Below are 26311 nucleotides of genomic sequence, written 5' to 3'. Positions count from 1 at the left end.
GCACACACACACACACACACACACACACACACACACAAACACATACACACACTCATTTAAACATAATAATTTTTTATAACTAAAATAATGTAATAAAGTCGAACAGAATAACAATTGATGCAGTACCTCTGAATTGTTATTGGTTATTATAGTACGTCATGTATTGTTTGGCTTCAAAACATAAAATTTGGGTAGGCCTACGAAATTAGGCCTATCACTCGTTTGGCCCGGCCCAACATCAGAAACACCTGAAACATAATATCTGGCAACCTCGTACAACAACGATTTTACTTTTTCGATAGGCTGCTTGCCTTGTGCTGCTGCGACTCGAATTTCATTCAACCCTCAAATCAAAGTGAAACTGAGAATTGAAAACTCGCGTTCGACGTACCTGAACGATCAACCATGGACAGAAGAAGACGGAGAACGGATTCTATGAGTGATGACGAAGATGGTGAGTCTTCAAAGTTTATTTGGATCAAACAATTTATCGGATCAACATAAACGTTTTCTTTCCGTAAAGAACGCCAAGAGGAAAAAGAGAACGAAATTACCTATCATCGATAGTGACAGTGTTGCCGCTACTGCTAGGCTAGCACACTAGAATCTAGATCTAGAGTACTCACAGGGCATCTCGGCCCCCTAAGGAAAGATGATTTTGTGTCCAATACAACAGGCATTCAGGCGGAAGGACTTTGTAACGAGCGACTGCCCCAACAAATACAATAAAGAAGAGACCTACCCCTCTAACCCTACACTACCCCTACCCCTACTAGGCTAGTCCTACCCCTATCTGCAACCCTAACCCTCATGCGATTAAACGTAGAAAGACGCAAACTATTTTTAGGTGTGGCGCCCATCTTGTTTGATATCAGACCAGGAGGTACGACCAGGATACCCCTCCGATCACGTGACTACATCTAAGTATAGCCTAGCCAACTGCATTGCACCAAAGATGGACGTGTCTCCGGTAACCAGGAACTAAGTCACGAAGTATACAGACCCGTTAGGGGAACTCTTTTGTGATTTCGTAAAGTTTCAGCGCCCAGACCCGGTAGTGTGTATGTATGTGTGTGTGTGTGTGTGTGTGTGTGTGTGTGAGAGAGAGAGAGAGAGAGAGAGAGAGAGAGAGAGAGAGAGAGAGAGGGGGGGGGGGCGGGAAGTGCTAGATGACGTGTCCCAGTCGGCAGGAGGGAATGAGAGAAAGATAGAGTGGGAAATAGGTGGGAGTGGGGAGAAAGAAAGACAGACAAAGAAAAAGAGAATGCGAGCGATACACAGAGACAGAGGAGAGAGAGAGGCAGAGAAATAGAGAGGGTGACTGCTCGATTGAAATTATGACATTGTTTCTTTTCTTCAAATTGTGATTCGTCCAACTCCAAAACGGAGGAAAAACGATCGTTCATCGAAAAGACATCCGCAATCTTCATTTAGAGATCTAGATCTAGACTAGCCTCGTAACTAGATCAATTTTTGCGGCAAATCTGGCAACCCCTCCACCAGTTATAATCAACTGTAGAATAGCTCTAGAGTAGAGGCGGTAGTCCGCGCAACCATAAACATATAGAATCACTTTGCCGGTCCCAGGTGAGTGGGGAGGTAACCCCACAATAACTGATGAGAAGCAAATTTCGTCTGCTATCGTCGGCCCAGCGCGCTATGCCTGCTTCGTTTACCCGTCTCCCTCAGTAGTGGCTTTTGTGTGGCAAAGTGAGGGCGGGTGTGTGCGACGATCAGTGGGGATGCGCGTTCCTGCTGGAGGGTGGCACGTTTTATGGAGGGGCTGCGTGCAAGGATATGGCGGGTTTTGTAACATGCCCTAATAACTTCTTTATTGAATCTAATAAGCCAACATATGATTTTCTAATCACAAAGGAGGAATATAAATGTTCTTACATATTACACAAGAGTTAGAGTTACAAGTGACGCTCAATTTTTATGTATACATTGCCAAAATAGAAAGAAAACAAAAAATAACCGAAGCCAAAACTTACAATGTAAACAGTAATCTTTACTTTAGTGAGTCTAGATAACTCTGAAAATCATGAATTAAATGATATAAGAACAGCAAAGTAGATCTACATGTGGATCTAATTGCACATAATAATAATAATAAATAGCATTTGTATAGCGCATATCCCCGCTCAACAGCAGGCTCTATGCGCTTTACACTATATTATTACCCCAGCAGACCATAGAACACTCCGAAACATTCTCAGCTTCCGCGGAAGCATACAGTGCAAGCTGCGGATTTCAAGTGCTCAAACACTATATCAAACTGACAGGATCTTTCTCTGTCTATAGCTGGGTACCCATTTCCACCTGGGTGAAGTGAGGAAAATTTGTGCAAAGTGCCTTTCCCAAGGACACAACGTCGGGCCCCTGACGGGATTCGAACCCACGACCTTACGGTTGCCAGTCCGAGAGCCTAAACAAAGATATTGTTCATATTCTTTGTATAAAACAAATTGGGATGGGAAGATTAGTCAACGCAGCAAAAGAGCACAATGTCCATGGCATCCAGGTCTTCCTTAGTCTTGTCCTTCAGGTCCATCTGTTTGGCACAGTTGGTGAGCCACCACTTGTCACAAAGCATGCACTGGGTGCACCCTACTTGTCCTGTGGCGGTGGCTCCACACCCAGCACAGTCGACTGTAATGTCCTCACAATTGTCAGAGCTGTCGTCATTGACCGGCTCTTCTCCCGATTCAGAGGAATATTCATCCTCTTTCTTCTTCTGTGAGGCCACAACCAAAGCATTCATCTTTTTGTCCTGAATTCTCCTCTTCTTCTCCTCCTGTTTCTTCTTCTTTGCCTGCTCCCTTTGTTTTTTCTTCTCTTTTTGGCGTTCCTACTTGTCTTCAGCTCATGCTTACAGTTCCTTCTTTCTCTGCTCCCTTTGCTTCTGTCTCTCTTCCTTCTGCTGTTGTTCTTCTTTCGCTTTCCTCTTTGTGAGTATCATTTCTTTGTAGTCATTTCTACTGAAAGTTGGTGGCACAGGTGGCTGAGGCCTTCTAAGCAATCACAGCGACCAGCCAAGAATCTTGTGCCACAGGAAAGGATGCTGCCAGATGTTGATAAACGCGGGAACGCTCTAGCATGTTTAAATTGGCTCATACCACAGGGTTGGCCGCCCCCCCACCCACCCGTGCCGCGCAACCTCGTTGCTTCTAAGCCAAGGGAAAACGAAAATAGTCACATTTATGAAGTCTGTTAAAGCTAAAAATAGACCTTAACTTTGATTGGATGAAGCAGAGAGCCTAAGCCAACCAGATTGAATGGATTACGTTTTCTCTTGCGGAAGACCAAAATCGACCCCAAAATGAAACGGAGGTGGAAAGGTCACCGGAAGTACGTAAAAATATTCGCAAATGCTACAAAACGAAATATTTTCTTAACCAGGAGGTATGGAGACATGCACAGGCAAACCACTGTATACAAATAGGGAGTTCGAGCGGGGTGGCCAGATGGGCCGACCTGCTGGATGAGCCGACCCTTCTCTACCTGATAAAATTAAGCTTATTTTTGATAGTTTTGAATACCATTGTCATTGTGCAGGTAAATAGGACAATTTGAGACCAAGGCTTTTAGAAAACGAAGTATATTAAATTCGCTTTCGAACCTCAGATCATTTGTAACAACAAGAGCGTCTAAAACAGTTATTAGAATGGGCGTAACTACTCGTAATGTCTTATCAGCTTATGAGAGGGGGTTATTCATCATGTGTTTGTAACACTTTATAAAAATAAAAAGCTATAAAAGATAGAGCGTTATTTTCATCATCGATTAACACACCCCCACGGTATTTATGGTGAAAACACATTTCCAGTGCCACTGGCTGTACACTAACAGTACACGCTTACTGACCCCGGCGGCCTGCTGGGAACATCTGTTGTAAGAAGTTACTGATAAGACTCGCATCTTTTCACAGACGCAGGACAGGAGTTAATCAGCTGTGTTGATCAGTGTTGGTGAGAGTATGCTATATTAATTAGTGTGAAAGTTGTTTACTTTTTTATTTTCTCTTTTGCTAAAAAGGTGTAATACACCTCTTTTGTCTCCATCTCAGATGACAGAGGCAGGAAGAGGAGGAGGATAGCAACTGATGGTGGCGTGGACATTGAAGACAGACTGGAGTCTCTTATCACTCGTGTCGGAGAAAAGGTGTTTTCATCTTATGTTTACTGCTTTATTCAGTGTGTTGAAGATTGAAAACTAACTAGTCAGCAGTTAGAGGTGGTCATTAAAATCAAAGGTTTTAGGGTTTATGATGTCTTTTGATGCAGTGGAGCTTTTACCCTGGACATTTGGATGGAAACTGTTCTTCAGTTGTGAGTTAAACCTAGGACAGTGTAATCTCCTTTGTATGCAGAACACTAGCGTTCTTTACAGTTGGTGGAATAGGATTTGTATCTTCTCCATTTGGGGGGGCAGAATGGCTGATTGCATTGTGGTCAGTTTGACGAGGTGAACGGAGCATCTCCTCTCTCTCCTAGGTCTCTTTGGTCTTTCTCTGTGTAGCTCATCGAAATATTGAAATCAAAGAAACTGAAGTTTTTCTGGCCGTCTTGTCTGTCAATTTTGTTCTAATTTTCTTTTTATTGACTCCACACCTTTTTATGTTCATTTGAAAACACATTTTTGTGTGTATTTTACTGAAAAATATTGATTAAAGGCCCAAAATATGTAAATTTTTAGCTTCCAAGGTCTTTGGAATTAGGAGCACCAAACAATTTCAAACAAGCATGCACAATTTCAATGAGATTGAAAAAATAAATTTGGAAAAATATTGTAACCTTACCTAAAAAATTTTCCGCTCATTTTGCTGATCTGGGACCTAGTTCAATGTGTTCAGGACATATTTTTCCATCTAATAATTAAAATGTTGATAAATGGATGTATTTGCACCAACTCCACCTCTTGAGCATGAATAGGAAGCTGCGTCTCCCCTTGAAGTAAAGATCTTTAAATTTACTTCTGACGGTATAAGTAGTAAGAGGCTATAATTTTCAGATTACAAAAGGAGAAGAGAGGGAGGAGAGAGAAAATAATTTCTCATTTTTGTTTATTTTCATATTTCAGAGTACATCCTCCCTGGAAAGCAATTTAGAGGGCCTGGCTGGTGTGCTTGAAGCAGATATTCCAAACTATAAACACAAAATTATGAAAATTTTGTGTGAATGGTAAGCAACCTCTACAGTTTCATGTAGTCACATTGTTCAGTATTGAAGTTGAAGAATAACATGATGAATTTAATTTGCTGTGTTCATAATTTATTTTTAATAAAAACTAGACGGAAGGAGTAAGTAATTTGCTCTTGAGGGTATCTCGTAAACTTGTTGTATTTGAATATAAATACAGTCCAACCTGTCCACCATGGTCACTTAGGATACACCATGGTCACTTAAGATCTTTGAGAAAAATGACAAGAGGCCGCTGTGGACAGGGTCTGCGTTATGGTTACTGGACTCTGTGCAAATAGTTGCTCTTACTTCTTCATTTCTTTGCCTGCTTCTTCTGGTGATGTTTACGGTTTTGAAGAGACATTTCTTCTTGTACACAGTAATTTTGCTGTCAAGGGTTTTACCTAATGTTCAGTTCTGGCTTTGGAAGAATAATGTTGATATAAAGATTGATGTGATAAGCTATCTCTTGGTGGTGTCCATGGAGTTGTTTGGATGGAAAAGAAAGTGTGTGAGCTAATGTGTGACAGTGTTGGCTCTTTGAGTACTTATTTCTGATTCTCTATCTATGGACCCTATGGACTGGTTTTCAGAAAAAATGCTGTTAAGATTATTGTTTAAAAAAAAATTATTATTATTATTACTATTATTATTATTATTACTATTATTATTATTATTACTATTATTATATCTTAAATTTAAATACAACATGATTTCGTTTGTTCTGTGTTATGTTAAGTAAAAGTCATATTGTTCTTTTGGTTTTCTCTGCAGTGTTGTGAAATTGCCTGAAAAACTGACTGTGTACACAACACTAGTGGGTTTGTTGAATGCCAAGAACTATAATTGTGGTGGAGAGGTACAGTATTTATATTGTGAACAACATTATTATGCAATTCCATAGCTAGTACGTAAAAAAATGTATTTAATATGTTTTTGAGGGTCTGAGTAGGATGTCCGTTTTTGTATCCAAAATATGTCTCTGTTTTCTAGTATCGCACCTCGCAGACTTGCCAATGTTGAGGAAAAATTATGCACTTTGAAGACCAGATTTGCAATAATAAAGAGTTTAAAGCCCATTAGTCAATTGAAGAGATCTTTTGCTGTTTGTCTTCTTTGAAGCTTGAATTTATTGAATGCAGATATGTGTGTGTGAAGCGTTTGGAGGGTGTGTGTGTGTGGGGGGGGGTTACTTAGGGGTGAATACGTCTTTATCAAGTGTAGCATGTGCAGTATTGATTTAGTGATTTTTTTACACACAACAAAGTGATTAGTATCTGTACAATTCCCAAAATGTTAATTCCCAGTAATCATAGCTGGTATAACACGTTGATGTTTTTTTTCTGTGGTTTTCATCTATACAGTTTGTTGAGATGCTGGTGAGGAATCTGAAAGAGGCTTTGAAGACTGGAGAATTTGAAAATGCCAGAATGATGGTAAGATGAATTGCATATTTAAAAAAAAGTATAATACATGGCAAAGAAGTCTAATCTTGTTATACCGCCACCCTTGGGAGCATAAAGTTGGTGGAAATTGGCAGCTGGCAGAGTAATTGGGTTGTGATGCTGTCTTTTGTTATATAGCCCCAACTGTACAATGTCAAGAGAAATGATTATACTGCGTGATTTGTGTTTGAAAAGTGTCTTTTGGTTGGTGATTTACGTGTAGTTAAAGTTGAGAGAGTGGGTGGTTGGCAGGAGCTCTGGTGTGGTTTGCTCTTTCTTTCCTATCAAACATCTATCGTCCTTCTCTCTCATCCTTTTTTTGTGTTTGTTACTCGCTTGTAACGCCTCTAAACTTCGGCACTTAAATGACCTTATTGTTTTGCAAGTGCCGTAAAACTCTTACAAAAACTTCAACTAAAAGTTGAGAGTCGTATGCGAAAGAGAGATTATCAAGGGGCCTCCCAGTGGGTGCCGTTTGCCTCATGTAGCGTTTACCTCTGGCAGCCAGTTCACTGGCACTATGGTGGGGAAAACTTACATTAGTTTGATAAAGACAGTTTAACTTAGACAATTGGTGGGTGATGGTTGAAAGGCTCAAATACTATGCTTGTATAGGTTTAAAGTGTTCCTTTTTGTACCCTGGTTAAACCTGACGGTAAAACATGGGGAGGGGGTTGTAGCACGGGATTTGACTGTATTTTTATATTTAAATTTTTGCGTTTGCTGACATGAAGTGCAACTTAATTTATATTCATTGGGGGCCTACTTATTTCTTTGTTGTCACTTTGAAGAGGGTAGTACTGAAACAACAGAGAAAACAACAAAAGAATTTTTTAAAAACCCACACACTCATTCACACTTTATTGAAAGGCAACCTTACCAAACCCATGTCTATTACAGGTTCGATTTTTGTCAGACTTGGTCAACTGTCATGTGCTTGTGGCTGCATCTCTCATACAAATGTATGACAGCTTTGTTGAAGTTACACTGGAGGATAACATCCCTCAAGTGAGTCATTAGTAATAATATGATTATTGCATCTAGTTGTAAATGGCTATGTTTTTGCCATCTTGTAACAAACAACCATGATCTTTAATGGAAATTTGAAATACAGTGGAGTCTGGTAAACTTAAATCTGTGGGACTGCCGGATTTTCTGTAATTGAGCAGGGTTTTTCTAGGATGCTCAATTAGAATTTGATTTTAATGAATTGGACATACCAGACATATTCAGATAGGTTCATCAACAATTCAGCTATCATATTGAGTGACTTCTTTAGTATTTACTTCAGTGCAGTGCGTCCATTCGTTGTTTAATTATGTTTAGTGTGCCTGGTTGCGTAGCAGTAGTGAGCGCATACTAGGTGCTGTAATTGTTAATTAAATAGTGGAATAAGTAAAATGTCGATGTGATAAGATGAATGTTCATGAGGTTTTAATTGTGCTAGGCATTTGAATTTTCCCAACTTCAATTTGTCATTGTCTTTACAGTGCATTATTATCATAGGTGGTTGTGTTTTCTGAGATATTTGTGGCAAATTCATTTAATGAGTTATTTCTGTACTGAATTTAATGTTTTCAGGTAAGCATTCATGGCTCAGCCATATTTGTATGTTTATAAATTTTCTTTTACAGGTTCGTTCAGACATCTATGTTTATTTGGTGCTTTCATCTCTACCCTGGGTATGTTGTCATTTTTATATGTATAAAGTAAATTCAAGTTTTGTTTGTAAGGTTGTAAGGTTGATACTGTAATTCTGTATCTTTATAGAAAAATTAAAGTATAATTGGTTTGGTAGGCGGGTGCTCTGGTGTGGTATGCTCCTTCTTTCCACTCAAACATCTGTCATTTTTATCTCTCCCCCTTCTATTCTTTGCATGTTACTCTCTAGTATAGTATCACCTCTAATCTTAGGCATTTATATGAGCTATTTGTGTTGCAAGTGCCACAAAACACTTTCTGAATCTTAATAGAATATGGATGGTTTGCGGGTGCTCTGATGTGGTTTGCTCCTTCTTTTCTATCAAACCTCTGTCATCCTAATCTCTCATCCATTTTTTATCTCTCTTTCAACCCCTCTAATCTTTGGCACTTTTATGGCCTATTTGTGTTGCAAGTGCCATAAAACTTTGGCCTAAACTAAAAACTAATTAAAAATGAGATTGATATGTTACAGTTATTACTTGTATGTTGTTGCTGTTACCTAGCTCATGTTAAAAAATGCCTTCTTCAGGTTGGGCGTGAGCTGTATGAGAAAAAAGAGAAAGAGTTGGATGCTGTGCTTTCCACCATCGATAATTATCTGAGGTAAGTTAGACTGTTTTATTGGTTAGTATTTTGTTCTTGTAAATGATGGAAAAGATAAAAGTTGTTTAGATATTTTTGTTTCTCTTCAACTTTGACTATCTAGCTAATGCAATAGTAGCCTAGGTCATTTGGAAAGCAGAACTCTGGTGTGGATTGAGAATAAAAGTTAACTGTTTGAGGAGGGAAGGAAAAGTACAAACAACAACCCAGTTTCGTACTCAAACTGTGTCTGCCTGGTGTTGACCTAGTTTATAATGATCAGAGCTACAGTAGGTGACACAGATCTTTCGAAATACGTTAGTGTTTTAAAGTATCAGTTTGATATGCCATGATTACTTGTCAAAAAGAAACTCAGCAAGTGTTTTGAAGTATCAGTTTGATATGCCATGATTACTTGTCAAAAAGAAACTCAAGCGTTTTGACTGTTGAAGAGGGCAAAGGTGGTGGTGGTCAAAGCAAGATCAATATTTCAAAGAAAGTAAGAGACTTCCCTATTTCAAACATTTGTGCTTATCTGGACTTATTTTTCAGTGGAGTGGCTTGAGTGTTTTCCTCCCCCTCCCTTACTACTGCTTCACCAACACCACTTACATTGTATAGATATATGGTGATATTTTTTTCATGATATATGGCAATTTAAGTCGTGTTGAATGTACAGTGTTTATAACCAGCTTATACCTTTTTTTTTTTTACAGCAAAAGGCAAAAGATTCATTTGCCGGCTCTGAAGGCTTGGTCTAATGATGGACCTCACCCACAAGAGGAGGTTTGTATTGTTAACACCTTGAAATATTTTGTCTGTTCGCCTAGAATTATACCCAAAGGACTGCCAGATATTTTGTTTGGTCCCACTTTATATGTTTACTCATTAACACATTACACCCTAAGGGTCTGGACGGGAAGTCCATTCCTAGATCCTAAGCAAGGGAAAGGAACCCACCTCGCGTGAATACGAGCGTTTAATAAACACTAAAAAAAACTCTAAACACATTCCTAAAATCCTGAAAAAATATTGGAAAGAGAAATTAATGTAGTTTCGGAAAAATATTACTTTATGTATGCACAAACTGTTAAAAATATTCTGACTTTAGCCCAATCGAGGTGTCCGACCTGTCACTCTCACTCTCAGCTTCGCAGTCGGGCCCTGGATCTAAATTCTACATCTGATCGATCTGAATCATCCCTAACTCTTGCTACAACGTTTTCATCAATATCTGATTCATCTGATTTGTCATATTATGCTTGTTCTTGATCAAATCCATCGTTATTTCCTTTTTCAAACTCAATTGTGTTGCTTTTCAACAAGTTGAAGCACCTTGGAAGTGTCGGAAATGTGTTAGCACTTCAATCGGCTGTACACAAAAAGTACTGGCCCGAAAAATTTTGTTTCAGTATCAAACTGAAGAGCGTGTAAGGAAATTCGCGGGCTATCCTGGGCGAGTTAGGGTGTAATGTGTTAAAAGCTATGTCTAAAGCGTGCGTCCTTAAAACATAATTTCATCCCCCGCGGCAGTGCTGCTGACTGAAGTGTCTTTAGGGCATTCCTAAAGGGGAGATATTATTATGTTCTTATGCACAGTAGAATTGTAAATTGTAAATGGGCTGATTCTTCAGTTTCATGCTCATAACTGTGCCTAAACTGTAACTGGGAACTGCTGCGTTTTCTTTTCTAATCTTTACTATCGTCATTTTTTCTCTACTTCTTTTGTATGTTTGTCACACTCATGTGACCCGCTATTTTTGGGGTGCCTTGATAGTTGAAACAGACTTTGTGTTGTTGAAGCTAGAGAGGTGAGCAGTTTAAGCCTGATTCCCTGTAAGGACTTCTCTGTTGACATCCACCCCTTGGTGCTCATATGACCTGATGCAGTTGCGAGCGCCGTAAACCCTCTACTAAAACTGAAAAAACTCAATATACTTTCAGCTATAACGTTCACTTTTTATTGGATTTGGTGATCAAGACTCTGTTTACATAGTATCTTGTACATTGTGAGAATAAAGAAAAATGACAAAAGTTCTAGGTTTATTATGCTCAGAAATGCAATGTTATTAGCTACAGTGCTACAAAGGCCAAAAAAAATAAAAATCAGGGATTCTATTTTCAGTCGGATTAGCGCTGTTTTCAGATTGACCATGTTCAGACTCAACTGTATCTTTGGAATGTCCTCATCTGAGTCTTAACCAAGATCTCCATCATTGTCCTGACATATTGACATGGCAAATTTGTCAAAGTCTTAAGTTACTACATTAATTAAGAAGGTGAGCAAAAACGTATGTTATTGAATGAACCTGGGAGTGATCAAAATAGCGACAGAAATCAATTCTATACAGTGTACCAGTCACTTGTAGAAAAATTTGAACTGTTTGCCTTGTATTGCACATTTTACTAGACCTGTGCATACTGCCACGATCAGCGCTTGATCAATGTTTAGGCTGCCATGACCTGCATTCAGAACTTTGATTATTGCTTTTCTATGTAAAATTATTGTGTCTTTGATCTTGTAAATTATAATACATGTGGAAGGAATTTGTCTCATTTCAGTATCTGGACTGTCTTTGGGCTCAGATCAAGAACTTGCGAAATAGCAAGTGGATTGAGAAGCAGCTGATTCGACCATATCTGGCCTTCGATAGTGTTCTTTGCGATGCTCTCCAGCATACTCTCCCCCAGATCATTCCCCCATCTCACAACAAGTCAATGACCTACCCCTTGCCCAGGGTGGTGTTCAGATTGTTTGACTACACAGATGTTCCACAGGTAAGTGGTGAAGGTCACTCTAGGCTTGTGTCCATTATGTTTCTCTTTACAGGTTTTTTGGTCTTGATTGGGCAATTCAATGAAAATATCTGAACAAGTGTGAATACGATGTCTGCTGGCCCATTGAGTTTTAAGACCTTGCATGTGGGCTGGTGCATTGGTGGCTGTTTACGGTGGATAGCTTGGTTGCAATATTCAGGTTTTAGAGAACTTCCGATACATTACAGTTATCAGAAAGAAAAGTACTTTATATATATGTCAGCTCTCTTGTTTCAATCGAATGGCTGAAACTGTAGACATATCTTTTTTGCAAATTTGGTTAATTTCAACCAAAATTATAATGAACTCGTTTTCTTAGTGTCAGAATATATCCAAAGACCTTTTTCTGTGTTTTGTCCAAAAATTTCTCTATTGCCTTTATATAAATATATACAATGGCTTGATATTATGAGATATGAGCATCATGAACTAGAATGATTGTGTTTGATGATTTCTGAAGGAAGGCTTCTGATTGGTTGACAAGAAGATGTGAGTGAAGTTCTAGGTTAACTCACTTCAGACGGGTCACACAACAGTTGCGTGACCCCCGCCGCGACGCTCGCGACGGGTCTCACAAGCCCTGCGTGACCAACTTTGGAATTTTTTTTCGCTCTACAAATCACGCACGGATCGCGAGACCCGCCTCGTACCCTTGTTTGGCCAAGCCTGAGCTACTTAGACTTCGTTTCGTATCTCTGGGGCCGGTAGTTTTTAAGTTATTGAAGGTAAAGGACAGTGACCCCAACTGAGGTTGAACAGACCGGAACTCGCGCTTTGTTTTTTTCTATACAGCTGATAGTAATCCGACAGTCGCGTCGTAGTAACGGTCGAAGAAGTCGCATGAACAAGAATCACATAATTTCGCCTTTTTCTATACTTCTGTGCGTTTGACTAGTTCTAGTGTCTCAGAATATGATATGTCTAATAGTTAGGATCCTGGATATGTACCCGAACACGTCCCGAGTCGTAGTTCTAGGGCTAGATCTAGCACTAGATTCTAGTACCGGTGTTGTTTTTCGCGCAACGAAATCACAACGTCGTGCCGTACATCTGTCTCATGTAATTCAGTGTATGGGTCTGAATCAATGCACAGACCAGCTTTTATATTTTCACCAAACACTCGCACATGTATACAAATCAAACCAGAACACTTTGAACTTTTATTTTTGTTGTTGCAGTGAATTTCATTCTACTTGTCACGTCTCTGGAAATTTTTCGGAAAATCAAATTCATGCCAATTTTTAAAAAATCATACAAATTAAAGTATTAGACTTAGACAACTTTAGTTTTTTGTATTAGATTAAGCTTGAATGTTACTTTACTGTGTCAAAAAATGATTACAATAGGGTAATTCTGAGAGTTGTGGTGATTTATTGAAATACCCCCAAAAACGCCAGTCTTCAACGCTTGTGACTGGTGAAAGGGCCCAGTCGCAAGTGAGTTAACCCTAATCAGTTATTTTTGGCCCTAGCATGTAGAAAGGATCTTCCACATTCTGTTAATGTTGGTCTCGTGTGGGTTTTTTTTTTGTGTGAAGGAAAAGTTCAGATTGGTCAGTTTTTCATTGACCCTAGGACAAGGTGTGTGTTGTCGTTCTGGTGTTTTTTCTTTAGGTGATGTCTTTTTTCATGTTTTTTTAATGCTCAAGCTCTACAAGTCTGTGGTACTGTACTTCTTGTGGAGCCTCTGTTTACATAATCCCATGTAAATTAAATGACAGATACTTGAAAATCTACATCTTATTCATTTGCATTCATGATAACAGGGTACGGTGCTGCCCGGCAGTCATGCTATTGAACGCTATCTGATCGAGGAACAGCTGAACAGAATCATTCACACAAACAATTTGGAAAGGAAAGAATGGTAAATTATGCAGAAAGACTACTCATAAGCATGCCATCTGTATTTTGTTATCTATGCAGTTTGTAGGATTTTGTTATATTTACATCCTCTTGAACTGCATATTTATTTTGAATGCTTTCCCTCATTGTTGTTTGTTATCTAAAAGAAAGACTTTTCATAAGCTATTTCTACCTTCATGTGCCATTGTCAGCTAACCCAGACCTACAGTTCAGCTGTACTAAAAAAAATAAAAATACATTGATCAGTAATTTTGAATATACTGTTCAGCTTGAAAAGTTCTTTTTTTTCACTGTGTACTTTGAAAGAGAAATCTCAGAGAACTTTGAGACTCTCTGATTCATTGTTTTTAATATTTTCAGTGCTGCAGCGCTTCTAGGGTATCCAGCAAAGAATAAGATTCCTTTGAACTACATGATTGTGGAGGTTAGACAATTTTCATTGTTGTTGAAATGGATGTGGATTTTGGTTTATGTTGAATCTGTTATGGATAACTTTATTGAAATGCTTAATCGTTACACTCTCTCAAGTATGCTGAAATTTACGCCTTTCTTTATTGTGCAGAATGATTCATTGTTGACCTGCTTACTGTACTGGTTAATTTGTAATCTTTCCACTGGTAGATTTGAAATTAAATTTTACATGCTTCTTAAATTAATTCCCATCATAAGAAAACAATAAGAGTGATGTTCTTTTTTTTTTTTTTTGGTAAGTGTTTTACGGTGCTTGCAACTGCATGAGGTCATATGAGCGTGCGAAACATATTAAACTTTTTCATTTTGTAGGAAATTTTGAATTTTGCCCGGGTAATGGCCGAAGCCTACTCTTATCAATTTTAGACCACTTCAAGGGATCTTTAACGTGCACAACTTGCACACTTGCCCTTTGATATTTTTCGCCCTTGTAGTGATGTTCTTACCTTTGAAGATCATTTCTCTTGAATGTGATATCATTTTTATTTGATTATTTTGTACCTCTAATTAAGAACAAATTAAGACACCAGGTTTTTTTAACAGGGTGGTTGGCGGGTGCTCTAGTATGGTTTGCTTCTTCTTTTGTATCAAACATTATCAGTCATATCTCTCCTCCTTCTATTCTTAGTATGCTACTCTCTAGTAACACTTCTAATCTTTGGCACTTTTATAACCTTTTAATAGGGGGCTCTCGTGGCCTAGAAGTTAAGGTGTTGTCCTCTCATTCAAAGGTCCGGGGTTCGAATCCGGGTAGTGACTGAAATTTTTTTCTCTCTAAAATTGTCTCCTTTCTCCTCCTTTCCTGCTCTCTAGCCATGTTCTGTTGTCTGCTTTCATTTCCACTTTCTGCCCCCACCCCATCACCTCCTTTGCCCCCTTCTCTGGGCTCCTGACTCTTTCTGCAGCCTTTCTACTGCTACTCCTTGGCTCCTCCTTACTGCTGTCTTTCTGCCACACCCCTGATCTTCTGGTAGGAAAGATCTGCACCTAGCCTTCTCGGTAAAGGGCGAAAAACCTCGGAGGGCCCGTGTGCAAGTTGCACGCGTTAAAGATCCCTTGGTGGTCTAAAATCGATAAGAGTAGGCTTCGGCCGCCACCCGGGCAAAATAAAAAATTTCCTACCAACTGAAAATATTAGGTGTGTCCCGCGTGCTCATATGACCTTATGCAGTTGCGAGCGCCGTAAAACACTTTACAAAAACAAAAAACATAACCTTTTAATGTTGTAAGAAGTGCCATAAAACTTTTACTAAAGTTAAAACAGGCTTTTTAAAGTACTTTGTTGTCCCCACAGGTCATGTTTGGACAGTTATTTGAGCTGCCAAGATCCCCGTATATTGACTTGTTTTATGGTGCAACTTTCATCGAACTCTGCAAACTGCAGCCAACTTCAATGCCAGAAGTGGTATGTTTGTTGTATGGACACCATGACTTAATATTTCCTTTATCAACAGGATCTTGGATATTATTAAGACCATTTGTTTATTATTCAAAGATGTAAATAGTGTTATTTAAAATTATAAATTGCTGTTTTTTAATCTAAATTTTACCTGATATAATTTTAGATACTTCAACCGTTTTGACTCACAAAGTAAAATCAAGCTGTGCCACGAATAATGTGAAAATAACCAACTTGTGTCTGGCGTACTGATATAACCATGTACAGCTTGGAATGCTGTAAAACTTTAACCGAATAAACTTTTATCAAAATTAATGTGCTGTTTTGAACCATAAAGTAACAGCTGTTATACAGTGAAACTCCTATCTCATGAGGACCCTGTTTAGAAGCTGAATTTGTTTAATAGCATTGCTCCTGCAGTAGAGTTATTTGAAAATGAAAGTTATAGAGTAAAAGTATTTGAGCCAATTCCTGTTCATTTAGGAGCTCGTTTACTTTTTGGGGGACTGTCTTGTGGGGTTTTTTTTCAGAGCGACTTGTTTTTTCTTTAACTTGTGTACAGAATTAGTAAAGTGGGATAAATGATAAGAGAATTTTGAGAAGGGAGAAAGCAAGATATGTCTTAGGACACAGATTAAAAACACATTTTCCCCCTTTTTTCAGCTAGCCCAAGCTTCTGAGATGTTGTTTGAGAGGATTGAGACAATGCATTCCATTTGCATTGAACGGTAAGTACATTGGCTTTGTATTTGAGTCAGTGTAATGTAGAAGAAACAAGTTTGTGATAAGTACAGTCGGAATTGTTGTACACTTTGTCGCCTCATCGCGCCCATCGCCTATGTTTACCTCCCAATTTCTTTGGATTTTCCCCAAAATGTGATAGCAAAGTGTTAACGGCGCCACCCACTGGCAAGGAGAAAAGCCGTTGTCTTAGAAAGGTGGACATCTTGAACAGTGTCATAAGAATATAGAAAAAACTCAGGGAGAGGGGGGAGTTGTTTTTACAGGTGATTATATTGGGCAGATTACTGTTAGATCTAGCTTGACTGACTTGTAATTCATTGTCTTCTAAATATTTGGGCAGAAATACAAGGTTTATTCCTTTAGCAGAAAACACTGCCCATCATCAGGTATAGAGAAAGAGTATGCATTTTCCATATTCAATTAAGCTTATTGTGTACAGCCTACTGGTAAATTAAATGTCTTAATCCAATCAAACTTTTGGCTGTATCATGGAGAGTTTGAAGATTCTCTGAGGTTCCACCACTCTTTATGCATTTCCCATTGGTCTGTGACTTTGGATGAATATTACATGGACTTTTTTTGGTTTCAGTATATATCATGCGTTATTGCCTTCTTTTGCCCGTACAATTGATTTGCATCTCTTCTGTAGGTTTGTCATGTGGTTTTCCTATCACTTGAGCAACTTCCAATACAGATGGTCCTGGGATGACTGGGCTGAGTGTGTGGAGATGGATCCAAATGCACCCAAGTCTAAGTTTGTGAGAGAAGTGCTGCTAAAATGTCTCAGGTATGGTTTGTCTTTTCTGATTTCAGCTCAATTGAACCCATTCTTTATGGAAATTGAGGAGATGGAAAAGTACTATAAGTAATAATTATAAGAAAATTTTAAAAGTTGTTGTGTTGTAACTTTATTGTACGTGAGGTGTAAATTTTAGTATAAGTTGTTTGTTCCACAGGTTCTCGTACCATCAACGAGTGTCTGAATCCGTCCCAGATTCATTTGCCCCTCTTCTACCTCCTGAACCAAATCCAGTCTACAGATACGAGCAGGAAGGAGCAGGTGTGTAAATCTCACTTACTCCTTGCAGCAGGGCTGCCCATCATTATGAATTTTGCGGAATCGTCGCGATTCTTATTTAGTTTTACGAAAATACGTTTGTAATACCCTAGATTCCGATTTTTTAAAAATTCGGCTATTCTAACTCACTGCCAACCTTCCTAGTGTATAAGGGGAGAAAAACTATCAGACCGGGACAGTCTACATCACTATGCTGTCCCCGAGGTTTTATGCACCCCGCATAATTTAGCAAAATTTGATCTTTTTTTGCATAATTTCTGATTATTTTCCTCTATCATTCTTTGTTAAAATTAACAGAATTGCATAATTTCACATTTTTGGGCTCAGTTTGCATAATTTCAAAACTGTTCTTGCATAAAACGACGGGGACGGACTATGTCACGCGCTCATGTCTAACTTGAGCATCCTCTTTGCCTTGAGCCCTTGTAGTTGCTCAGTGGCACTTTGCCCTCAGAAAGGCATTAGACTTAAGAAGTGCCAAATCCAGGAGTAAGGTAAACATTAGGTTGATAAAGTGTTAACAATTCCTGTATTTTTGTGCTGTGTGTCACAGCCAAGGTCAGTGGGAGATAATTGAAAAAAACTGGATCATTGCTTCAAACTTAATACAATGGCCCATTTTCTGCCCTTTTTTTCTTAACTCGACTAGTGATGAACCCATCAAGACTGCTTTTTTTCATCATACCTTTTTTGCGTTTCTTTTATACTTGCTTGACTGCAACTCCTGTCCTTGACACCTCAGAGAAGAAGATAGTCTATAGCCATATTACAAATATTTACACCAGATTATACTTTTTTTATTTGCCGATTACTGAAACATATGCTGGTGGGTGGGCAGCCCTGTTAAAGTCAATCTTGCACATCGCAAAATCGATGGGATGCAGAAATCTTTTCATTGTATATGAATTTTGCGGTTAACATGTTTTAGATACATCAAGTATGCATGTATAAGAAAGCAGTTCGGGACCTGAAAATTTGTTCATTATGCGCATGTGAGACTATTCATGGTCTGTGGTTGAAGTGTTTCAACACACACTGTGGCATCTTTTTAAAATATGACAAGATGCAGTAGAATGAATGTCTTTTTTGGTCTCTTTTATTTTTGTTTTGTTTCGCTAAACTGAATATTATGTCTACAATGTCCTCATTGAAGACATAAAACTAACTAAGACGCTTTGTGGGTGGTTGGCGGGTGCTCTGGTGTGGTTTGCTCCTTCTTTCCCATCAAACATTTATATTTTTTATCTCTCCTCCTTCTTTTTTGTGTTAGTTATTCTCTTGTAACATCTCTAATCTTCGACACTTATATAACCTTATTGTGTTGCAAGTGCCGTAGAACTCTTACTATAATTAAAAACTAAGATGCTTTTACAATGACTGATGTTTTGCTTCTTCTCTTAAATATGATTGGCACTATTGTGAAACATGTTCAGAGATCAATCTCTCTCATGACTTGTTCTGTACACAGGGTCACTTCCTGGTACAACACATGCCCACAAGCTGATCAGCTCAATCAAAAGTAAATGCACCCCTGATGAGGCTGCCATTCTTCTCAAGGATTTGCCAAACCAGTACCCAAATGGTCAAGAGAATGGTAAGAAGAATTGTTTGATGTGTTGTAATATTGATAACAAAATTGATTGCTGTACTCAGAAATTTCTCAACTTCTTTGGGTCTTCCTATTTGCAACTTCTTTGGGTCTTCCTATTTGCAACATGTTGAAATTGCTACACACTTAGCTGGACACATTTTAAATCTTGTGATAAGCAATGCCAAGGATATCGCTTCATTTATGCAGAATCTGATGCATTAGTGTGGCATCTTAGATCATCATTGTGTGCCCTTTGAGTTTAATGCCAGAAAAGCAGTGCCCTTACACAAAACAGTTCAATATAGAATGACCAAATCCAATCCATTTAATAAGTGTTTTAGAGTAGGTAGTCTTGTTTTTTTGTCCTTTTCTTTCTCTCTTCCTTTTTTTCTGTTCTGGATTTTACCCATTTTAGGCTCTAGGGATATTTATAATTGTGTTATTGTGCTGCTTCTCTTCCTAGCTCGTTGTATTGTTTGCATTTCAATTTAGATTGTCATTAGAAAAGCCATAACCATATATATCAATATTTTGTAGGTTGAAGGAACTTAGTTGAGGTTTCTATCTCATATCCACATTTATGGACTATAGTATAATGATATTGGTAAATATTTATTGAAACTGAATTAGCAATAGTAAAATTGTTTGCATCATGTTTGCCAGTAAAAAGCTTATGGGTTGGATAGAAGCTGTTTTAAGTGTGTGCTACTAAACAAAACATTGTTTCAATTCACAGAAAATCCAGCCTTCAATCCCCTGAAGATTGATGTGTTCTTTGCTACTCTTCTCCATTTGGGATCAAAGTCTATAAGTCATTCGTTTGCAGCCCTTGCAAAGTAAGTGGAACATACATCTTTATTACTTTTTTCATTATAACTTAAAACAATCACCATTGTACATCTCATTACTTAAACTCACTGAATCAGTTTATCTCACATGTGTGATATTTTCCTATTTGCAGCTCCTCCACTACTTCTGCAAGTACATGTTAAAAGTAGATAAACTCTATCCCTCATTTCAAATTTTATTCTTACTGAACAAAGCTCTCTAACTGAAGAAATAGATTTTCCACAAATTTTTTAAATGGTAGCCACTTGCGGTGAGCCCAGTTCCGTTGTTTGTTGCTAACGAACACAATAGATTTTCCACCCATTTTTTTCTTACGTTCTAACTTTTGTTGTTTAATTAAGTCTATATTATCCTATTTCTAACATTTTGTCAAAGTTCGAGAAAGAAAGTTACATGAATAATTAAGAAAGCTATGATTTTTAAAAAATGCACGAGCTCTGCCCCCCTCCCCTACAAACCAGTGAATAGATGTTCCTGCGGTGTCCAGGATTTAGTAACTGAAAACTTTTGCTTTTATTGTTTTATGTAAAAGATCATCCATCTTAACAGGAAAAGTCCATGTGACTTATGACCGTTAAAAATGTTTTTAAGTCAATCGAATCCTGCCTTAGACCTTGGTCTGAAAATTACCCTCTCTCCGAATAGATTGCCACAGGGATTTGATAAATAAAATCTACATTCAATCTCATCTGGAAAGGTGAAGAGCCCCGGAAAGCTGTAAAAAAAATATGAGAATAATTTCTTTTATAAAAGCTGATTACTGAAACATATGTACAGAAACCGGACAATGAGAGAGATTTCCTTTGTTTGTAATTAGTCTTTGGAAATATCCAGACAGAGGTTGGTTGCCACGAGCAAGAAGCTATTACGCAATAATGATCGAGATAGGCACTTTGGAAGGTTTTTGTAGCTGTCGATTTTGGGTTAATGAAGGTTTACTCTATTCAGCCGAAAATCTTAAGGTCACATGTAATTCAAATCTTTTCACTGACTTCACAGATTTCATCCCAATCTCAAGTCCTTGGCAGAATTTGATGATGGGAAAGTGTGCTTACTCAAAGTTCTTTATGAAACGTGGAAAAATAACCAGCAGGTTTGTATTTGGTGATATATTTTCTTTATTTTTGGCTGGTAATACAGTGGATATTGAGGTTCTTCTCTTCTGTTTACAAATCTATAATATAAAGTTCATGGCTTCTGATTTGAAAGAAGTGTTGCTCCAGATTTTGAATCATGATGCTAAATCTAAGAAACTATAATACTTCACAACCTCAGTGGTTTCTCGTCGTATCTCCATTTTTAATACAAGTGAAAGCAGTTCATTACAAAGAGTGAGCTTAAGAAGAAGTCACATTTTCCCTGCTGACAAAAATGGAGATACGACAAGAAAACACTGGGGTCGCGACTTGATGTTATTGATGTTTCAGTTGGTAAAGCTGCATTGGTTGGTTCTAAATTTTGTTGTTCACATATTTTTTATGGAGTAAAAAGAGAATATAATAAAAGCTTCGGAGGTATGTACCAGGGTCTTAATGGATCACTGTATTATTATATATGCTTTTGTTTAATGGCAAATTGTTTCAGAACTAGTAGTAAATGAAGTAAAAATCACATTTTGAAATGAAATGACTGGTGTTTGATTTTCAATTGAATAGTGTGTGATGTTTTTCTTTCCAGATGATGGTAGTTCTGGTGGACAAATTGTTGAGGACGGAAGTTGTTGACTGTTCATCTGTTGCAAACTGGCTCTTTTCTTTCGAGATGCAGCATGATTTTACAAGGTAGACATTTACATTGTGGGTGGTTAGTTGGAAAGTGCTCTGGTGTGGTCTGCTCCTTCTTTTCTATGAAACATCTACTGTCCTGATCACTCCTTATTTTTTTTTGTTACTCTTTTGTGACATCTCTATTCTTCGGCACTTAACACATTACACCCTAACTCGCCCGGGATGGCCCGGGAATATCCTTACGCGCTCCACCCTGACTCGCCCGGAACCGCCCGCGCCGACCCAGCGTCTTTAGAAACGAAAGTCTCGCCTTGACGAGACTCTGGGGCCGGGATTTTGATTTGCATAGTATAGCAAAAAGTTTCTTCTTTCGTTTGATACCGAAACGAAATTTTTCGGGCCAGTAGTTTTAATATTAGAGCTGATCGAAGTGCGATCGCGTTACCGACACTTCGGAAGTGCCTCGACTTGTTGAAAAGTGACACAATTGAGTTAGAAAACGGAAATAACGATGGATTTGAGCAAAAACGAGCATGTGACAAATCAGATGGCTCAGATTTTGATGAAAACGTTGTTGGAAGAGTTTGGGGCGATTCCGATTGATCAGACGGAGAAATTATAGAATTTAGATCTAGGGCCCGACCGCGAGGCTGAGAGTGAGAGTGACGGGTCGGACACCCCGATTGAACTAAAGTGAGAACATTTCCAACAGTTTGCGCATACATAAAGTTATATTTTTCTGAAACTACATTCAGTTTTCTTTTTAACTTTTATTTTTTCAGGATTTTTGGAATTTGTTTAGTATTTTTAAAATGTGTTTTTTAAAGGCTAGTATTCAGGGGAGGTGGGTTCTTTCCCCTTGCTTAGGATCTAACAATGGACTTCCCATCCAGGCCCTTAGGGTGTAATGTGTTAAATGACATTATTGTGTTGCAAGTGCCATAAAACTTTTACTAAAACTGAAACTAAAGTGATTCAAAGAAGTTCCAGTGCCTCTCCCCACACCTCCAGGTAATGTGTAATGATTTGTTTCAATACCAGCAGTGTGTGTATCACGCTTTGTGGGGGGGGGGAAGGAAGCCTGGTGGCCTCACATAACCTGATTCTCTTAATGACGATGGATGTGTTGTTTCCCATCGAGAGCACAATTTGAATTTGAGACAATTGAGAGGAAAAATTTGATAGTGTTTTTCGAGACAAGATATTTGACAAAAAAATCTGCGCAGTTGTTCGAAAAAACAATGTTGTCAATACCCAAAAAATATAGCGGTTCAGTTGAGGAATGGCATAATTGTATGAGCTATCCATGATTTTGAGTGTTTGTGTTATCTGTGTGTTGAGAGTGTCGTGACTGTTGAAGATCATATGAAGCGAAATCTGCAGTTTGTATTCTGTAACCCATACCAGTGCTGTATATAAATTTGTGAATAATTTTTCTATTTCCAGCTTTTATGTGTGGGAGATTATGCACAGCACCATTAAGAAGATGAGTCGGCATGTTGACCAGCTCCAGCATGAAGTGGATGAAGCTCATGACAAACAGGAAGCTGTGAAAAGGAAGGCATGTTTGTATAGAGCTTGTTTGTCAAATACCAACTGTATTGACTGATTTTGAGGACTGTAGGCTTCTCGTTGTCTAGAGGTACGGTGTTTGCCTCTCACTCAATAGGTCCCGGGTTCAAAACCTGGCAGCAATGGATAAATTTTCTCCTTTTTTCTATAGGAATGTTCTATTATCTGCTTACATCTACCATTTCTCACCCCCCTACCCTCTTGTCAGTATAAAAACACAAAGTGCCTTCGAAATTGGAATAGGGCTGCCTGAAGGCAAGGGCCCTACTCATGAAAAACCGTCATGTACGGAAAAATCAGTTGTTCTGCGAGTTGAAGAACCAGCAGTTGGCTATTCTTGAGATCTAGAAAGGGAACGCAAAGAAACTAAGAATGAGGTCTGTTAGGTACAATTGATTTTATTTGTATGGTAGAGAGTTGAACTTCCCTAGAGAGCTAACCATGCTTATTGTCCTTTTGATTTACTTATGTGTACATTATTCTTATATTGTCAGTAAATTTTTTTCTGTTCTTACAGGTATTGGTTCTACTTGTGATGATGTGAACACATTCTATGCAAATTGACTTTTAGTAGTTTTGATGCCCTTTTAGCGTAAAGATTTGTATACTGTATGAAATTTTAAATTTAGAATCATCTCTGAAAATAAGTATTTATGCAATATTCTTGCTTTCATTTTCCTTTTCTCAATTAAAATTTGTTCTCAAGGAGGCAGATGGTCTAGACCTGGGTGACGAGGATGTGCCCAGTGATGAAGCCATTGAAAGAATGGAAGAGAAACTGGAAGCTGCCACAAGCGCTCAGAAAAATCTGTTCCTCGTTATTTTCCAGGTTAGCATGTTACAGTGGTCTATGACTAAACTAACGTCATACCAAGGCATGACCCACAGGTCTAAGTTGATTATACATTTATATAAAATGGTATCTCAAACTGTGTGTGTAGGGGAGGGAGGGAAAGCTGAATTCACACTGATTGATGTTTTTACAAATTTTTCAATTAGTTACTAAGCGTGACCATGTTCTGGCACCACATAGTCACATTTTCTTTCTGTGGGGTAACAGGAATAAATGATTGAATGAAAAGTAGGCTGTAGATGTGGGATTTTCCTTAGATATGTTTTGTGTTCCTTTTCTCAAATGTGATAATTCAGTCAGGAAAAGTTGTAAGGGGCACAGGGCATGCTGTAGAGTACGAATGCATTGGAGTCCACTTATCTGTGGGACTGCCAGATTTTCTTTGGATTAGCTATGTTTTTGGTTTAGAGAGATTGCCCAAGTAGCGATGATTGATTGTTGGTAATGTACATTTGGGAATACCATGCTTGCAGCAAATTTCAGTTTTTGAAATTTTTTCTCCTTTACCTCTCACCAGGGATGTCATCTCTCTTTCTAAACTCTAAAAAGCCTCAGACCAATAGCAAAATTAGTGAGGCGACTATGAACCTGACAGGGTACACTTTCTTCGCTAGCAACCTATTGAAGTCAAATTTCTAGGAAAAATAACGTTCTCGAGAAGATATTTAAAAATGACACAGACATTCAGACTTTAAATAAGCAAGAGGCATAAATTTGATTTTTCCAGCTGTTTTTAGTTCTTTGAGAAAGAGTCATTGTGAACTTTGTAATGGGAGGAGAAACAGTGGTCGGCAACTCTTCCAGAGTAAAAGAATTTTCTAACAAATAGAAGTGCGTGCTTGTTGTACCTAGAAAAAGAAAGATAAAGTGGAGAAGCAAAAGTATCACTGGAAAAGATAGGAGCAATATCTGATAAGTTTATAGTGGGTATTGTATGAATAAAAAAGGATCCCATTTGTTAAACATTAGTTGCAGTAGCAATAGGTAATCTTGATCCCTTTCTATAACAGGATACGGCTATAGCAGGGATTTATTGTCAGTCTCAGGGGTTTAGTATAGCTGGGTCCCACTATATAGGCCTACTCTCGTATGCATTCAGTTGTATACATTCACGTATGAACATAAAACAGAAAAACAAAAGCTTTTCGGACTAAAAATGGTTTTATGTAGTTTAGAAAAATGAAGACTTTCTATTTGAATGTAATGTTGTCATTATCAGTTTTTGTGTCCTTCATCTGTCTTATCTCTTAGGCTTGCTAGCAAGCTGAAGAATATTTTTTGGATTTCTGTTAAATTATTTTTTCCTCATGATAAATAACATTTTTTATTTCAGAGATTCATGATTGTTCTAACTGAGCATTTGGCAAGGTGCGAATCTGCGTCAGTGGACTACAACACCCCGTGGTTTAAGTGGGTCATTGAGCGACTACAGCAAGTTTTTCTAGTGGTATGTTGTACATTCTACTTTTCTCATTTTCTAATTAATGAGTTAAATTAAAAAAGAGATTAGGACGATAGATATTTTATGAAAGAAGGAGCAAACCACAGTAGAGCACCAGCTAACTACCGTACCCACTTTCTTAGGTTTGTTGTTCTTTGTCCATTCATTTTGATTTTAAAGACGTGTGAGGTTTCTATAACAAGGATTACTAAACTGTAGGGGATTATTTTTACTTGTAATTTTGACTTGTGTATTGTTTATTATTTGATCTTTGAGACAACATCAGTAGCATGTGTCCAGAAGTTCCATTTTTGATCATGATTTACTTCAAGTTCCTTGTGTCCTAGGACTTGACCACTTTATTTCTGACAGTTATTTATGATGTTCCTGGTCTTTCCCCCCTTCTACGATATGTGCAAAATAAAATTCTCCTGTTTACGGTAATTTAATTTGCTCTTTTTCAGCATCATGAGCTAGTGTACCGCTATGTCAGCACACTGGAGCTCCTTCTCTTCACAAGTGACATTGACATCCACATTTTAGAAGTTTTCCAACAGTTTTGTGCTCTTCGTTCATGAGAGCGTATCCCGTAATTTGTATTGTCTATATATGTGTTGTGGTTACAATTGTCAGTTATTTTGAGCTGTAGTGTTTATTAGGGGTTTTGAAAAATGAGGTGCGTGGTCGAAGGGCGGAGGTCTCATCTCTTATAATATGGTTATTTGTGTTAAAAAAACACGCATAGATGGTGCAAACAATTCGTATGAAGCAAAAGGGTGTCACTAGGGCAGGTCTAATCAAACCTGACCGCAAATTCACTTACCGAGGTAGCTATAAGATGAGAGAAAGATAAATAAAGAGAGAGAGACAGCAACAACCTCTGTTGAAATGCAAGGACAATAGTATAGGCCAATATTGCATACATCACAGAAGACTTAACTCACTGGAGACGTTTCATGCAGCTTTTGCTAACACCAATAATTTCCCGAGAGG

The 26311-nt window shown here is 38.2% G+C and overlaps 1 protein-coding gene across 1 annotated transcript; it reads left to right on the top strand.

Moving 5' to 3' along the window:
• Positions 1–264: 264 nt before the first annotated feature.
• On the top strand, positions 265–26180 carry LOC101859569 (nuclear cap-binding protein subunit 1-A). Its single transcript, XM_005098010.3, has 24 exons — positions 265–454; positions 4070–4164; positions 5083–5183; positions 5958–6042; positions 6548–6619; positions 7529–7636; positions 8263–8310; positions 8862–8935; positions 9631–9700; positions 11477–11692; positions 13497–13594; positions 13954–14017; positions 15359–15469; positions 16127–16191; positions 16857–16994; positions 17164–17267; positions 18754–18879; positions 19613–19712; positions 20725–20818; positions 21403–21506; positions 22899–23013; positions 23731–23853; positions 25211–25324; positions 25783–26180. The coding sequence occupies exons 1-24, from the start codon at positions 406–408 to the stop codon at positions 25894–25896; spliced, it is 2388 nt and encodes a 795-aa protein (XP_005098067.1). The 5' UTR covers positions 265–405; the 3' UTR covers positions 25897–26180.
• The last annotated feature ends 131 nt before the right edge of the window (positions 26181–26311 follow it).

Source organism: Aplysia californica, unplaced genomic scaffold (genome assembly GCF_000002075.1).
Source record: "Aplysia californica isolate F4 #8 unplaced genomic scaffold, AplCal3.0 scaffold00170, whole genome shotgun sequence".
Classification (NCBI taxonomy): Eukaryota; Metazoa; Mollusca; class Gastropoda; order Aplysiida; family Aplysiidae; genus Aplysia; species Aplysia californica.
This window is presented reverse-complemented; position numbering and strand designations above follow the sequence as displayed.